The sequence below is a fragment of the Sparus aurata genome, chromosome 4, assembly GCF_900880675.1.
Source record: "Sparus aurata chromosome 4, fSpaAur1.1, whole genome shotgun sequence".
Classification (NCBI taxonomy): domain Eukaryota; kingdom Metazoa; phylum Chordata; class Actinopteri; order Spariformes; family Sparidae; genus Sparus; species Sparus aurata.
In genome coordinates, this window is record NC_044190.1 from 4,218,288 (window position 1) to 4,235,207 (window position 16,920).

Genomic DNA, 16,920 nt, shown 5'->3' on the forward strand with positions numbered 1-16,920 from the left:
TAGTATCCATGATTTTACCCATCAGGTGGGTTTTCTCCTTATTGGTTGACTCTGTCTCTTCACCTGCGACAGGTTCTTCCGTCACGCAGTTGGCAGTCGGCTGTAATCTTTGTGGTGTGTTCAAGTGCAGCCTTTTGACCGGGACACCATGTTGCCTTGTGTTTCTCTAATGCCAGTTTGGTGAGTCTGGGCCCTAAAGTGAAACACTGAGTTTGTGCTACCCTGTCACGAACCCTTACTATGGCTACCTTGCCTGTTTACCCTGATTACATTGTTGGGAATCACTGATGTATGTACTGCATGTCTTGGGCCATGTTAGCATGGTCTTTGGACACTCTGAGATCAACTTTGACCTGAAAATAATGTCCTTAGAATTTAAGAATGAGCTTCTCTATAAATTGAGAATAAACACACACAATCATATCTGAAGTTAATGACGTTAGTGATTTGAACAGAGTTTGGTAGTTTATTAGAAGATGAATGTCTGTCCTCATACAGTAACAAACAGACATATCAGTGTTACCACACAGAATCCTGAGGCAGAGATGGAGTTACACGTGTTGGTGTGTGTGGGAAGAGAAGGTGGAGGATAGGTTGGGCTGGTTGGGCATTTTGGGATGATTAGTGAATGGGAAGTGATGAGTGGTGAAAGAAAAGGTGACAGAATGGGGTTGTGGTGTGGCCAGAGACAAAGGCAGGGTTGTAACTGTCAAAATAGTACACTGGAGTAATGGAGGGCAGGCGTAGAAAACAAGTGACAGGTTTGCATGGTGAGGGAATGTGGATTTAAATGTCCTATCCAAGACCTTATTGAGTCCAGCATCTCCCAGCTGGAATAAGTTGAGACCCAGGAGTTAATCCCTGTGGACTGATCCACACTGCAGAAGAATGAAAGACACTGGAACACACTCTAAATCATCTCAGTTCATTTGCAGATTCTCTTTGTAACTTAACCATTCAAAATTTTTTTTTGCTCCAAGAAAGTTCAAGATTTTAGCCGCGTGCAACCTTTCAAGTTGCTCTTCAGGAGTGTGTGTGCAGCACGACGTGTGGTCACTGCTGGGTTCGAGTTTCCCCTCACAAATGTATCAGTTGTGGAAAAAGAATCCATTCAGTCCTTGACTTGCTGCCCCTGACCACTGAACTAGGACACCTTTTTAATTATAATTCTGACTGCAGCGGTCTGTTCTGTCCTGCCTCCGGTAATGAAATTCTTGCTTCATGAATAGAATCTGAGACTGTCACCCAGTCAAAGGCAGTTAAAGCAACAGTGAAGCCCAGGCATCTCCTTCCTTCATGGCTTCTAGTCAGGAGTACCTGAACTGGATTCCAATATGAATTGGAATGGATCAAAAAGTTTTCCCCTCATAATTCCCTCTGCCAAAACACACAGGAGACCAATTCTAATGTTTCATTTTTTGGTTTCAGTTAATTTAGGTTTTCAAAATGATTCAGACAGAAGATAAACCAAACAGCTTTAGGGTTAGGGTTATCGCTGAGTGTCCATCACGCTCTGTCTGCTGCAGGACATTTTTCTTTCTTCTGCCTCTGTTCTCACCACCCTGCCGTCTGCCATTTGGCTGGCTCATATGAGGTAAGAACTGCCCGCAACCAATCAAAAATGAGAACCTGTGACCTAGTCCATATGTAGTAGGTATCTTAAAACAGTATTTTTTTAAACAAAGCAATTGCTGTCCAGGTGAGTGTTTTATAGATCATTTCACATCATCATTCACATACAGTGTAAGCAGGAAGCAGAGTGGATAGTCAGTGGTTGGTTGCCTGGTTGCAGACAGTGCTATGAGTGAGGCAGCGAAACAGGACTGTTCCTTCACAGACTCCTCCTGAATAATGTTGTTTTTATTAAAACTATGAAGGTAGACACAGACCATAACTCTATTTGCATCAAGGTTGTTATCAAAGTAATGAAGGCGACGTTACATGAAGGACTCCATATTAAAAAAAAAATCAAATGCATGTCTTTTCCCAAAATCATAGTGTTTCTTATATTAGCTGTAGTTTTCTCTGTAGCTTTCTTCAGTAATAACTACAGTCCAGTAACTGTATGAGGCGATGTCCTCCCACAGTGTACTAAAAGGCAGAGTCATTTTCTCCTGGTGGTGCTGGTGTTGGTCCCACAGTTCAAAGCACTGTGTTATTTGTTTCTGTGTGACTCAAACACATCCTCTCCTTTCTTATTACAAGCTCTTCCCCTCCAGATCACAGAGCAGCTCTCTGATCTCTGCCAGAGTATCTCATTTTTCTCTCTGGGTGGGATGTGTAGTAACTTTTATGGACCCCACTAGCTCTCAGCTGTTTCTTCTATAAACTGTTAATTCTAGACATGAATTCTGTTGTTGTGGTACTTGGGTAAGTTTGTGTTAAGCATCATCCGGTTCTTCCTTCTTTCTTCAGGACCTGAATTATGAACATACTGGACTTTAGTTAAATTGAAGGGGGAGAATAGTTACATTCATTCCTGCATTCAAGGCCTAGCAGCGTTTATCCAACTATACTTATGGCTGCACCGAGTCCAACCGAGCCACCCTGATTTGCTTTTGCATCACCAGTTTTACTGCACTGAGTTGAGCTGTGCCAGGCTGGGGATGGACTTACAAACACCTGTCTCCCCCTCAAACAATTGTATGTTGCAAATAGATTCTCAACTCACATCTGTGCAGGAAGACTGAGAGAAAGACATTTCTAAAAGTCAGTGTGTTCAGCTCTCAGTGCTTTCATAGCCTCCAACCGAATCTCTTCAGTTTCTCTCTTCCTGTTTGTTCTTTCAAACATCTGCTGTGTTTTACTGTTTCATCATGTTCACTTTCAGCTGTTTCAGGAGTCGTGTTTAGTTACTGCTGCTGAAAACACGTTTCCTGTAATACTGCTTCATAATAAAAGCTTTTAAATGACTTAATAATGGGGGCTTTTGGCGTGAACTAGTAATAGGAAATGAAACATGTTTGCAGTTGAATTAGCAGAGCCACTCTGTTAGTGGTGATTCTTCGATAGTGCATCATTAGTTTAAGACAGTTGTGGCTGCAATGCAAATCCCTGCAATGCTGGGCTGCTACGCTAACTCAAACTGAGTGGAGCCAGGCTGGAAGACGTAATGGAAAAACACCATAAGTGAATCTAGCGGGAGTTTAGGACTCCATGCTCACGAGGCCCCCCCAACATAGAGGTCTATTGTTTTGGTACTATTTTAATGTTTGCTCTTGTCTCAAGGCTCATTTTGCTTAGAGACTTAAATTTGGTGGCAGTGGTGTGTGTCATTTTATTATGCATTTTTTGAATACGGCTGGATGTGGTAACTTATTAAGTTGTTTGACTTGACCAAATATCAAAGCAATGAACTGCACACCACTGCAATCTCCAATCTTTCAGAATGGACACACTCAATTAGCAACACAAACCTAGAGACTCATATAGTACATATGCAACAATGCATAGACTGATTGCTGATTGGCTTCCAATGAGTGGGGCTCTCTTGGTTTGAAGTCAGTGTCTTGGGTAAATACATAATGAGATGTTAAAAGGAGCCCTCACTCTTGTTGCATTGTCACGAGCCCGGCAGAGCTTGCCTGAGAACAAAAGATCTATCAGTCACATTTGTGCACTCTAGGAAAAAAGCTATAGGCACTCGATAAGCCAAACAAAACAGAGCTCATTCTGAGCAAGAGTCTTCGCATTGATGGCTGCTGAGTACTTCGAGTAAGCAGTCCCAGATTGACAGTGGAGCCCCCAGCTAAATACATGTAGGAATGTTAGATGTTAACAGTCTTAACAAGTTGACTTAATATCAACAGTAAAAACGATGATGAGGGAGAGGATGAAGGAGTAGACTGATGCACCAGAGGACCTGCATTTTGTTTGAATCAGGTATTTCAGGAGCTCTTTGTTGTAAGTGACATTAAGCATTATGCATTTTTTTAATGGCACAGTCTGCTGCAGTGCCAACGCCAGACAGGACACTTGGACATGCTCAGACAGTCAACAGCTGCTTTGTTGAAGCATTTTACTTACCCGAGCCGACTCTTCCAATCCAACGGCCCAGCCAGAGCTGCTTGTGCTGTTGTTGGGTAACTTCACTTGAACTTGAACACACTTGCACTTTACTGCTTCTTTTTGCACTTCTGGTTAGATGCTAACTGCATTTTGTTGTCTCTGTACTTGTACTGTACACAACAGCAGAAAAGTTGAATCTAATCTAATCTAATGTAATCTAGTCTAATTACAGTTTAAAGGTGATTTTCAGAGCCTGACTGACACAAGTTGTTTAGTACTCAGAAATACCAGGGTTCCATTGACTGGCCCACACAGTAGTAGCAGTGTCATATATTACTAAATATATACAATACAGTAGCCTGATTGTTGTTCTCTGTCATGACTATTTTGATCATCAATTATATGATCGTATTTGCCGAAATGCAAAACATTTGGGGTCTGTGTGAGTCTGCAGCAGCATTGATAAAATGGTTGGACCCTCCTCAGCGAGTCTTAGCTCCCGGTCAATATAAAGTAGCAGCATTTTGGAATGTGTAAGTGGAGAAAAAGAGGCAAGATCCCCAAGCAAGCTAGAGTATTTGACATAAAACTACATTTGAGCTGCCAGGAGAGCTGGAAACAGACGGACCCATGTTCAGGGACTGTTCCAAGCCTTCAGGACTTATCTAGAGTAATCCGCCTGCAGAGGTTTGCTATCAGACACAGCTCTATTACTACTGGTTCGTCTTATATTGTCTTATACTGTCAAGTTGTAGGTGTATAATCTAAGTTGTAATAGGTTAATTTAGGCTGTGCTGTGGTTCACATACTGTGTCAGAACAAACAGAGGACACGTTTTGTTTTGGCTTCAGTACAGACATATTGGTTGTCAGTAACCTTCATTGTAAAGTGAACTATACATTTAGTGGTACACGCTAATGCTAATGATGTGTTTGGGCTCAGTCAGTAAGAGACTATGAAAGATCTAAATATTGCATTACTCTCTATAAAATCCTATCTCTTTTTCTGATGATTTAGCACTCGTTATATTACAAGACCAGTCATAATTTGGGCGACTTTGACTTAGGGGTAGAGTCAGCATCTTGTTATCGGAAGGTTGCTGGTTTGATTCCCCTGGTCTGCATGTCGAAGGTACTGAACCCTAAAACTGCTCCTGACGTGTTGGTCGGCACTTTGCATGGCAGCCACCACCATCAGTGTATGAATGTATGAATAACTGTAAGTTGCTTTGGACAAAAGCATCTGCTAAATCGAAATATAATGTAAATGTATATTATTGGCAGTAAACATGTCCCCAGACTCTCTTGAAAATTGTGACATTTTTAGAGTTCCTGATTTGGTGGAAACTTTATTAAGTTTGTGAAATGCTGTCCTAATTATCTGTGCCCTCTTATAAGTTCTGCATCAAATGTAATACATCAACTTGTTTCTGTCCTTGCTTAAAAATCATTGTGTCAGTTTATCCTGCTGAGTTTCTGTACATTCTGTCTAGATAAATGAGATTTTTTGTATGTCATTTATTTCCCGCTCATATTGCTTTAGCATTTCATCCAGTTCTGGTAAATGATGCATCTCTTGGTCTCTTGAGAATAATATTTTCATGACCCATTATATGAGACTAACAAGCCACTCAGGCTCAGGTGTAGAGTTTCTAACCGTGGCCTCTCTGTGTGTCTGCCTGCTTGTGTTAGGGAAGAAGAAGGAGAAGATCTCAAAAGTGGCCGAGGATGGTCGTGGGAAGAGAAACGCCATTCGGCTGCACGAAGCCTACACTGTGGAGACGGTGGTGGTGGCAGACTCTGATATGGTGCAGTACCACGGCGCAGAGGCAGCACAGAGGTTTCTCCTGACAGTCATGAACATGGTAAGAATCTCAGAGTGAAATACAGTCTGAGTCTCCCTCAAAAGTTGATAAAAACACATATAGATGTTTTAAGTGTTTAACATGAACTTTTTGGTCCTCTTTGATACAAATGTTTAACAGAAATTTTGGAATACGTCACAGCTGTTGTCCATCTACATAGTTCAATTCAAGTTAACTACATGGTCTGTTTTGGAGGAGGTGCAAGATTTGGGCTCACAAACACGTTTGTGTGTCAAAATGAAATTAAGCTGTAATAAAGTAAAACAGATTAAAACAGCAAATCCTCACGTTAGTGAACCTGAAACCAAACAATGATTGGCATTTCAACTTCAATTATCAATCACACTTCTGGTGTTATACAAGTATGACTCTAGTGGGGCATGTAAGGGCAGCAATATAATTTACTCTGTCTTTGTTCAGTAACTTTGTCTTTTGGAAAAGATTCATCCAAGCATATTTAGGTCAGGTGGTTGTGGCTGAGGAGCTCCAATGGCAGCTATGTCACCACTGATATGTGTGATGCCAATTGTAAATCGTTTTGATTGTTAAGGTGGACACATCTTTCATGTGACATGTACTGCCACTGAGCAACAATAATATTGTGTCTGAGGCTTGTGTATCATTGCTAAAGGATATCATCATACTGCAAAACAGGACCAATACACACTGATTCCTCTCTGCTCATTTATCTTTGATTGTGTCTCCCCTAATGATGCGATTGATTATAGTTTTGCATTATTTCCTGAAGGTCTACAACATGTTCCACCATAAGAGTCTTGGAATCAGGATCAACATTCGAGTCACTAAGCTGGTGTTGCTTCACAGCCGCCCAGTAAGTCTGATTTTTTTATCCTCTTTGTTCCCTTTTGAACTCTCTGGTGACCCCATTTAGTTTAAAATGTTGACTCCAGCCCGATTGTATGTGTGTGTGTGTGTGTGTGTGTGTGTGTGTGTGTGTGTGTGTGTGTGTGAGGACGGTCATGCTCCTCAGGAAAGAGGTTCGCTTTAAAGTGCTCACTCTGTAGACTCTAAATTCCCTGCCCAAGTTAAAGCTTGTGAGCAGTCTGCAAGTGAAAACTAAGAAAATCCTGTTTATTCTTCAGTGTTTTATCTGATGTGCAGCATACTAAATATGCGAAGCTACTCTGCAGGAATACTTTGTATGAATTCCACCATTTCACAGGCATGTGAAGTCCCTGCAGTAGAAAGTGCTTACATTAGCTAAAGTGTTAAGCATGCAGCGACAGACCCAGTGTTTTAAGCACATACTGTAAATGTGTTAAGCATCATTCTGTTGCTGCTTGTTTGAATCGTTCTGTGACAGATGTCGATTTAACCCCACTATTACGTTGACCCATTCCTGCTTTTAAGATGTCTGTAATACTGGTCACCTGGTCTTTTCTTGAAGGAAATTCAAGTTTATGTACAGACACAAAATAAAATTGTGTCCTTCTTTTTTTGATTGGTTTTATCCTGTTGAATATTTCTGGTTGGCCTGTAATTTTGAAAGGGCAGACACCTGAGGCGGCTGTTGCTCTGGAAGTACAGTGGGCGTAATTAGTTCAGTATGTTGGCATTGTTATTGTGAGCATGTTAGCAGGCTGATATTGGGTCAGTTTGACCTATAACATTGTGGATGCATATTTAACAACATAAGGAGAGGATTAAAGCTAAATGCTGTGATAAAGAACCAGAAGTGAAGTTAATCTGTGCTGTATCTGTTCTTCAGGAAAAGCTAAAGGTTGGCCATCAGGGAGAGAGGTCTCTGGAGAGCTTCTGTCAGTGGCAGTATCAAGAGTTCGGGGGTCCACGGTACATCGGCACCAACCACATTCCTGGTGGAAGGGATGACATCCCACCAGTGGACACAGCTGTGTTTGTCACCAGGTATGTAGGAAAAATGTCCTCGGATGAATGAATGGTAATGAATGATAAATGTATTGAATGTGGTCTCAGCACACTTGCCTGGACACATGCTTTCATCTTCACCACGAAGAATATAGCACTTTTTCAAGTTCGAATAAGAACTAAGTCATCCATTCAATTCATTTTAAACACCACCCATTTAACACGATCCTTAACTACATTGTGGCATTGATGTTGATTCGTTTATGAGTGAGTCCTCTGCTGCTGACCTGCTAACATCACGTTAAAAGGCTTTACAGTAACCCTGTGTACAGGCCACCTGAGTATTAGATGTTTTTAGTTTGCACATCTCACACAACAGACACGCTCTCATTTTGATATGTACCGCCAGCTGCACAGGCTCTGTGCAGGGTTGCGTCTCAGCTGAGTCTCATGGGCCAACCGCAACCTGGTTATTTTATTCATGCCAGTTACAGGCATTGAATAAATACATTTATGTTTTGCAACCTAGATGGAGGAGAGTGTGCACTGAGGAGAACATTTGACTGCTCCTTTGCGCTGGTACAGACAACACCGGGTAGGGCGATCTTACAGTAGGGAGGTTGCAGCTGCATTTTTGCTCTCAGCAATGGCGGTACCAGCCAGCCCGCTGATGTAGTGGAGGGAATTGCTTGCTCTGGGGCGTGTGGTCTGACCGGTGTTTGAAGGTAGATGGGTGCAGTTCCGTTTACAGCCTTGAAGGCCAGCACCATTGTCTTGAATCAGATGCGGGCCGCAACAGGAAGCCAGTGGAGGTCACGGAGGAGGGGGGTCACATGGGAAAATTCAGGTCGATTGAAAACGAGGCGCGCTGCAGCATTCTGGATACGTTGCAACATCACATAATGGCTAGGTGTCATGATCTCATGTCCAACACGACTTGCTTGTTTTCTTATTTTTCCACTTGGTATACTGGTAGTATGAACTTTGAATAAAAAGTGACGTCACTCAGAGAAACCATGTGATGTGAGTAATCAGAGGACATGTTTACATGCACTGTAGTAGACTGCACACAGCAGCAGACCTTCAGACTGATGCAAAAAATTGATTTGTTCTAGACTCTTCTAGGCTTCTAAACTCTACTTTGTGTTAGTTTACATTGGATAGATTATTTTATTAATTTTTTGAACAAGGCTTTGTCTCAAATAATTTACCTATCCTTCATCCATCTGCTCAGCTTTACTTATCTTAGCTTTTTTGTCATGCACATAGCAACGTGTAAAATGTCTTGTTATAGAGACCCAGATTCCAGGAAATCAGCTGTATAATATCCTAACCTGATAGCAGTAACCAAGTCTGTCCTATATATAACATGTTGAGAAATCAGTTCACTGACATTAACCAACTGTAACCTGTTACTTAAGAGTGTGTTACCACACTGATATTCATAGAATAACTGCTTTGGAGCAGAATCGCACTGCCATGTGTGTTTGTTTGTGCACTGAATCTTTTGTGCCTTTTTTTTGCAGTGTATGATATTCAAGAGATTTTGGTGTGCATAAATTGTACATGAAATGTTGTACAAACCCCGTCAGCACTTGAATTAAATCTTTGCACCCATACACCAAGCGGTTCAAGCCAAATAAGCACCAACCAAGAAGTGGCTCTGCAGATGATTAACCTACAAACTAGGGGTTCCCTGGTTAAAATAAGATCTTTATAACATGCAATTAGCGGTCAGTCAGAACAGTGATTAAATACCAATCTCCAGCCGGGCACCATAAACTCATGGACGTTGTTTCTCAGTTGGACTGTTTGTGTGACTCAGCTCTGCCCTTCCTGTCTAATGGCTGGTGAACGGCAGGCTGAGCTTGGCTGCTTTCCTTGACTCCAGCGCCTGATCAGCTGGATGTGGGAGCAACAATAAGTGGATCTGACGCCTGTTTGGAATGAGTTGAGGATAAACAGTCGTAGAGGGCTGCAGCTGCATGTGGAAAATGCACAGCAAAAGGGAGAACCAGGGAAAGAAACAGGAGAGAGAAAGGAACGAAATATTGTGAAACAGGGATGGATGAGTGGGGCACAGAAAGGCTGAATCAGAAAACAGATGATAGAAGAAATGATACTAATTGGAAACTGCTCTTATAAAAATAAAAACAAATGTTGCATGTGTATACAGCTCTCACACAGTATACACTGGGATAGGCTCCAGTCCTTGATGACTTTAAACAAGATAAGTGGGATGGATGGATGGATGGATGGATGGATAGATGGATAGATAAACTACTACAACGACTGAAACAACTAAACTTAAGATTCAGACTAATCAGCTTGCATCTGGCATTAGTTGAATCTTGTAACAACACAGAAACAATGACAAAAAGGTGTAAAAAAGGTGTAACAAACATGAAGACAATGACAACAAGACATAAACGTAGACATGATGGGCAAATATATTGACAATAAATGATCTGACCTGAAAGTGAACCACAGAAATGTCCGAGGATCACCAAAGTCAATAGGAATCATCCTCTGGGCACCATGCATGTCCGTATAGAGTTCATCTGACAGTGTAAAAGAGATACTTCAGCTGGGACAAAAGTGGTGGACTGACAGACATTGCCGCCCCTGCTGCCACGTTAATAATGTCTGGTGTAGACGTAAGATATACATTGAGAAACTGAATTCTGCCAGGGTTGCAAAGGTTGTAATTAGGGCTGCAGCCAACATTTTTATGGTGGTCGTTTAATAGTGCATTTACCACCAGTGAAGCAATTTTGAGTATTCTGCCCAAACTGCCAGGTAACTTTACTGTGTAAAGCTACAGTGCCAACTACTGAGCAACAGCACTCACTGAGGGTGTGTTAGTCGATGCTTGAATCCCCTAAACTCAGTACTCACCAGAGACTCAGGTTTTTGTCATGAATTAGAATAAACTTTGTCTCCCACTTCAGTCCGCTGTCAACATTACAGAACATAAACACCCGATGTGCAGATCACTGCTGGAGTCAGGTTGATAAACAGAAGTGAAGCTAAATCCACTTTTGAATCCCAAAAGTTAAAAAGTCATCTCTGAGCTCTCCTCTCATCTGTAAACCGCTCCGGATTAGAGAGGAATCTGATGTGACTCTGGGTGTTTATTCCTCCACAAGATCTGGCTCTGCATCTGACTCTCTCCTCCAGAGCTGCCCAGGTCAAACCCCCACTGTGCCCGACTCTCCTCACGCAACACTCGGCACACGTCTTTTGTTTTGTGTTGATAGAAGGGCCCCTAGCTGCAGAAATGATGTATTGTACATTTAAATAAAAACTCTGTTATCAAAACTGTGCTGATTAATCTTCTGTCAGTTGACCTAGCAGCTCTGAGGTAGAGGGAATAATTTGGGAAGGGAAGTGTCTACAGGTCACTGTGGCCATTTCTGATGTGATTGTGTGCAACTGTACAGATCTGAAGTGGTGCTGCTTCAACAACATTACATGTATTGAATTTATCAAAATTATTTTAAAATGTGAACTTTTCATAGAAACAAATCTAAGGTATGTTGTTCTAAAAGCCTGTTCATGTAGCACAGCTCCAGCCTTGTGTAGCCTGGTATCCATACATTCTGTGAGTGACATTAAATCATCCAGAAAGCCCTATCAAATATCCTGTTATCTCCTCCTAAGAGCCAGTTAATAAGCTGTTTGAGACATACTGCAGTCATGTCATCCACATGAGTTTTCCACAAGCTGCAGTGGCGTACAGCAAGACAGCCACATACAGCTACACACACACACACACACACACACACACACACACACAAAGGACCATGTGCAACAGGAAACCTGAGAGCACTGCGACACGCTTTAATTTGCCTGCATGCTACCTCGCTCTCGCTCTGATCGCTGCTGGCAGCATCCCTCTGCCCCCCCTCCCTCCAGCAGATGTTGATCCTGACTGCTCCTGTCCTCACACAGGACGCCTTAGGACAGTAGTGGTGGTTGTGTTAGGGGGCAGATCAGGTTTGTAACAAACCATCTCAAGAACAAAAGGCCACTTTATCCAAGCCCTCCTCCCTCTCCTCACAGCAAGCAGAGACAGGATAGGATCTGACAGCAGACATGAGTACCCAGTTAAACAAAAGGATTCATTTTACCCCCACTCTCCCTGCCTACAGTTACAGCAGGTAATAATAGCTAATCCTAAATTAGGAATGTGTCATGTTGTGCCAGACGCTGCCTTGTTGGGACTGAAGCATGAGGATGGAGAACTATTCTGCCTCACTGACAGACTGAGGGAGGAGTGATTAGACACCAGACTCCATCAACTCATGAAGGGGACTAGGATTTTTATGGGCAGATACCATGTCCCAGTTCAGGGGCCACCTCCTTTGAAGTCGAGAGTGCGTGATTGACCACAACAAACGGCCTGTCACATTTACAAGGCTCTGAAATGTGGCTGACAAAGCCATTTGAACAAACATCAAGGACATAATCGATGAGGGCTGTAGGAGAACTGATTTTAAATTCAGAACCACTGCAGAGACGTTAGGAGCTGATGCAGTCAACATGGGACTGCAATCCATCCTGCTACCTCTCAACTTCTCAGGAACATATGCAAGGATCCAGTTGATGAACTTCAGCTGAAATCAGATACATTTAAAATCACAATCACATTGCCTCAGTGGGCTTTACAATCTGTACAGTGAACAATATCCGAGCCACACAACCTCCTCTCTACCACGGTGACCTGGAAGAGGGCAGGCCTCACAAGATATTGGCAATAAAAAGAAAAAAAAATAGAATAAAAAGGAATCAAATTTTACGGAACTACAAATTTAAGGAGATAGTAAAACAGAGGAGAGCAATGATCCAGTGGAGCCCAGGGTGTGATGATCCAGATCCATCAATATGTGAGGCAGCAGGAACCAGGATAGGTAGATGAATGAAAAGAGATGAAGTGGAGGAGGAGAAAGCTATGAGAGAGGACAGTGAGAGAATGACATAGCTTGCACGTTGAGGGAACAGAAAAACAAAAAACTAAAGTTAGAGAAATTAAGTGTTACCAGGAATCGCCAGCAGGACAACATGAGCTCTAACACTACAGGGTAATCAGAATTCAGCACCATGATATAAAAAGTCCTCCACTCCAAGCTCACTGCGCCTGAAGCCCGGGAAAATCACATCCAGCGCTCAGTCAGAGATCTCTGTGACCTCATAAAAAACATTTTTGGACAGAATTCAAGAATTAATATGCCAAATATGAAAAGATTTCACACAAATGTCTCGTAGGAGAAAACTGATAGAGTAACAGAATTTGATTTATTATCATACAGATCAAAGGTAAGCTTCTCTGCTCATTCATAAAGTTTTGAAACTACAAAAACACTTTGTAACACTCATTGCCAACACATTATTCAACAAATTACACTTAATACCTTTTATTAAGTTTCCTCAAAGTCTTAACTACATACATTTTTTTAATCTTCACAAACAAGGATGCAAACTGCAACTTGTCTGGTTGGTGGAGGCAAACAACCACAAGCTGATAATTATTGTTTCTGTTATGGCATTGTGTCTAACTAGAGTTCATTTCACCAGCAAATGTATCTTTTCGAAAAGCTGAAAAGATCTGAAGACTGTTGCATCACATTTTAGTGGGGACATGGAAAAAAGCTTTTGGAAAATAATGAGGTAAACCTGCTCAGACACTGGCAGAGGCTGTATCGTGAGACATCTTGGCATGTATACATTGCTAAATCAGCACTGACAAGAGACAATAGTTGACAATAGAAATGAAACCATTTCTGAAATATAACAAGAATGAATTCAGACGTTTCCTATTGTTCAGTCCCTGTCTTTATCAGGTATCTCACAGTGGGATTGGCCACAATGCTCAGAGCAATGCATACTTGGCTCTTGTCCAAGCATTTTATCAACTCTGATACTATTTAGGAGTCAGAGTGGTTAAACGTAACTGGGAGAATGGTCGCCCATGCACAGAGGCTGTGTCCTCACCACACAGGCTCAGGCTTCCAATCCTACATGTGGCCTTTTGCTGGATGTCATCCCCCTCCTCCCTCTCATTCGAATGGAAGCCATGAGGAGAAACAATGTTCACTTGTTACTGTGTTTTTAACATGATGTATCATCATAAAGTTCATAGATACATCTTACAATAAAGGTGCATTTCATGCTGCAGTGGAAAGTATCTTCCCTTTCATATGTAGATAAATGACCTCCAGACTCACCACTGTTATTTCCAAACTCATTTGAATTTGAGCTGCAGTTCACAGCTAAACTGTAGAGCATCACAAGTAAGCTTGTAGAAAATCTTAATTGTTTTGTTGTGGTGACCTTGCATTCACCTCCTTAAATGTCATGTTGTTTCTTTAGTTCACATGGATTCTCATGGTTTAAACTCATCAGAAAAATGGGGACATGTGTTTTCATTTTAATATTGAGAGACAGAGTTATTTGTACTGTAGTGGGCAACGTAACAGCTGATCAACATTTGATGTGTAATGATTTATAGTTTATTGTCTCTCTTTGTTAAAAAAGTTTCCAGACAACAATGGATGTCAGGCATGTTTATTTCAAAGTGCTTGACATAAGCAAATAAAAACTTAAGAATTAATTTTCAAAACTGTTGGCCTTGAACACTTTATTAAAATCAGACAGTATGGTGTCTTACTCATGTGATGTGAATAGTGTCTGTGAATTGAAACGTGTTTTCTTTGTACTTTTACTACTAGTACGAAGCTCCTGTTAGGACTTCACATGAGTTGTCGGCAGTTTTGTGAGAGGAAGCATCCTCAACACTGGTCCCTTTATCTCCTGCTTCAAGTCTTTGCATCCTTCTGAGATGGCAAATAGTTCTGTGTCACCATGTTCTCTTAATGCTGATGGAAACCACACGGCAGACTCTTTCTGCTCCTAACAGCTCTGTGGCCTGCAAAATGGCGTCAGCAGGCTTCATTCCCACAGTAGTCCTGTAGATGTATTCTGGTGGTGTGGGCTTGACTAAATAGAATTCAGTGTACTACAAGTACAAAAACAGTTTCCCCACAATGTTTCAGTCAGGGTAAAGAAGAAGTCGCAGCCTACTACTCTGGGATATTGAGTCTTTCTGTACACTGATAATATTCATTATAATAATTACAGTTTTATTTTCTTGAGCTGTGAAGATGGAAATCAAAATGACAACACATCATTATACCTAAACCACTGAATAGGTAGCTTGTCAGTGTCTCCCAAAATTACATATGTTGCAGTTCCCAAAAGAACATGACCGTTGCAGCGTACCAGCGTTAGGAGTACTCCGTCATATGGTCACTGTTTCCTCTTAGACACTTAAATGTTAGATGTCTACAAAATGCTTTTCTCAAAACGACAGGCTCTAAAATGATGTTGTTGAACAGCAACTTCAGTACCTACCTGGTATCTCCTTCCTACCCAAGTTCTGAAAGTTGGTGAGCTTTGATTGGTCATTATGTAATATGTCATGTCTCCTAGTCAAGTCACAACATGAATTAATGACCCTTTGATCAACCAGTCTGACATGATGGTCATGATCAACTACTGTTCATCACGTGGTGCTCGCTTGTTTTGTTTAAATATTATACTATTGAAGCCATTTTATATGTATGTTATGTCTCCATTGATTCATGTTTTTGCCAAAAACGCAATTATGCAATTAAATAACATGTCATGTATGATAGTTTGAATATCAGATTGCCTGTTTGTGCAACCACATTTTACACAAGTGTAGTGGACAGATTGCACTGTCCATCAGAGTACCAAGAGGTGAAGGTGATTTCGCCACAGTCTTTTGTTTTGATGAACATTAAAAGCTGAGTTGCACTTTTGGGTGGTTGTTGTCACTTCCTCTGTTGACCTGGAGTGGACTGGGTCTAGACATGAAATCACAGGATTGACAAAAGTTGTGAGACAAGGTGAAAATGATGAAGAATAACAACACATTTGTGCTGGGAAAGAGAGAAAGACAACTTTGCTTCTTGGTCTTGTAGGTCAAAACATTGCATCATTGAATTTTTGGGAGCTTTTAATGTCAGTGTTTGGATCATCTCTTTTCAACCATCACGGTCCGGTCATGGCCAGGTTCTGGTCCTTCCAAAAGCCTATACCAGTAAACCCAAAGACGCAATTTACATACAGTAGCACAACATTTCATCAAACTCACACACAGTGACAACTAGGTCTTGTTGGGGTCCAGTTTCCAGATGGAAGATGTGCAGCTGTTCACACCTAGATGAGCACTCCCACATGTCAATGGGAACCTCTCCTCCTCCACTGCTGTCGCTGTAGTGCGAGCACACTCGGCACTACCCAGGGTCGTAAAAACCTGCAGCTGTAAATATTTACAACTCCAAAGTTTCCGCCAACACTCACCCCCTCCAGATCTGTCTATCAGGTCGAAAAAGCTAAATCCTTTATCCTTCTCCCTCCGTTACTTGAAAATTATGCACAAGCACTATCAATTAGCAAGAGGTGTAACTGAATGGACAGTTTTGATAAACCTGCCCAGTTACTTTTCATTTCAGCTGAGTGGAGCTGTAAGATATCTTGTGTCACCTCTAACTGAGCCTCCTCATTCATTTCAATGGGGCCAGTCCTTCAAGAGAGTGGGGAAGAAAAGCTAGCGGGCTCTGGCAAAACAACGGCGGATCGTTCTGTAAAAAGTTGAAGCTGGCACAAGTTTTCCTGCTGCACAGTGCTGCGTGCAAGTCTCTGCACTGGCAAATCAAAGACACACAAGTGCTCATTCTTAGTAGATCACAAGTGAGTGCCATATTTCTACTGTTTATATATAAACAGTTGGATAGAATAGTTGCAACCCATGCTCATTTATGGTCATGAGTGACTTTTTTTATGACAGTATAAATCAGGTTTAAAGCGTTCACTGCAACTGTGTCAAATATTGAGTTGACACCTCTGATGAATACTATTACTATTTAGAGCTCAGAATTTAGTTCCATGGTAACTACCAAAATTGTTTCATCTTTTCATATTTTCATATCCAATCTAACATTACATCCATAGGCCGCTGTATGTGTCATGAGCCATCCTTATGACAGCTGGCTCTTCACCTGTGAGGCCGCTCAGAAGAAACACTTCTGCCATCCAACTTGGTTTTTCTAGCATAACCCTTAAACAGAGACGTCTCCTATGTTGGTGGATTCTGCATGAATGGATGTCTGATT

The 16,920-nt window shown here is 41.6% G+C and overlaps 1 protein-coding gene across 2 annotated transcripts in view; it reads left to right on the forward strand.

Annotated features, from left to right (window-relative positions):
- adamts17 (ADAM metallopeptidase with thrombospondin type 1 motif, 17) overlaps positions 1-16,920 on the forward strand; it is a 126,708-nt gene that overhangs the window by 19,002 nt on the left and 90,786 nt on the right. For both annotated transcript variants that reach the window (XM_030413831.1, XM_030413832.1), the window contains exons 4-6: positions 5,700-5,872; positions 6,621-6,704; positions 7,602-7,759. In XM_030413831.1, the coding sequence (XP_030269691.1) occupies positions 5,700-5,872; positions 6,621-6,704; positions 7,602-7,759 (415 nt within the window). The remainder of the gene's footprint in view (positions 1-5,699; positions 5,873-6,620; positions 6,705-7,601; positions 7,760-16,920) is intronic.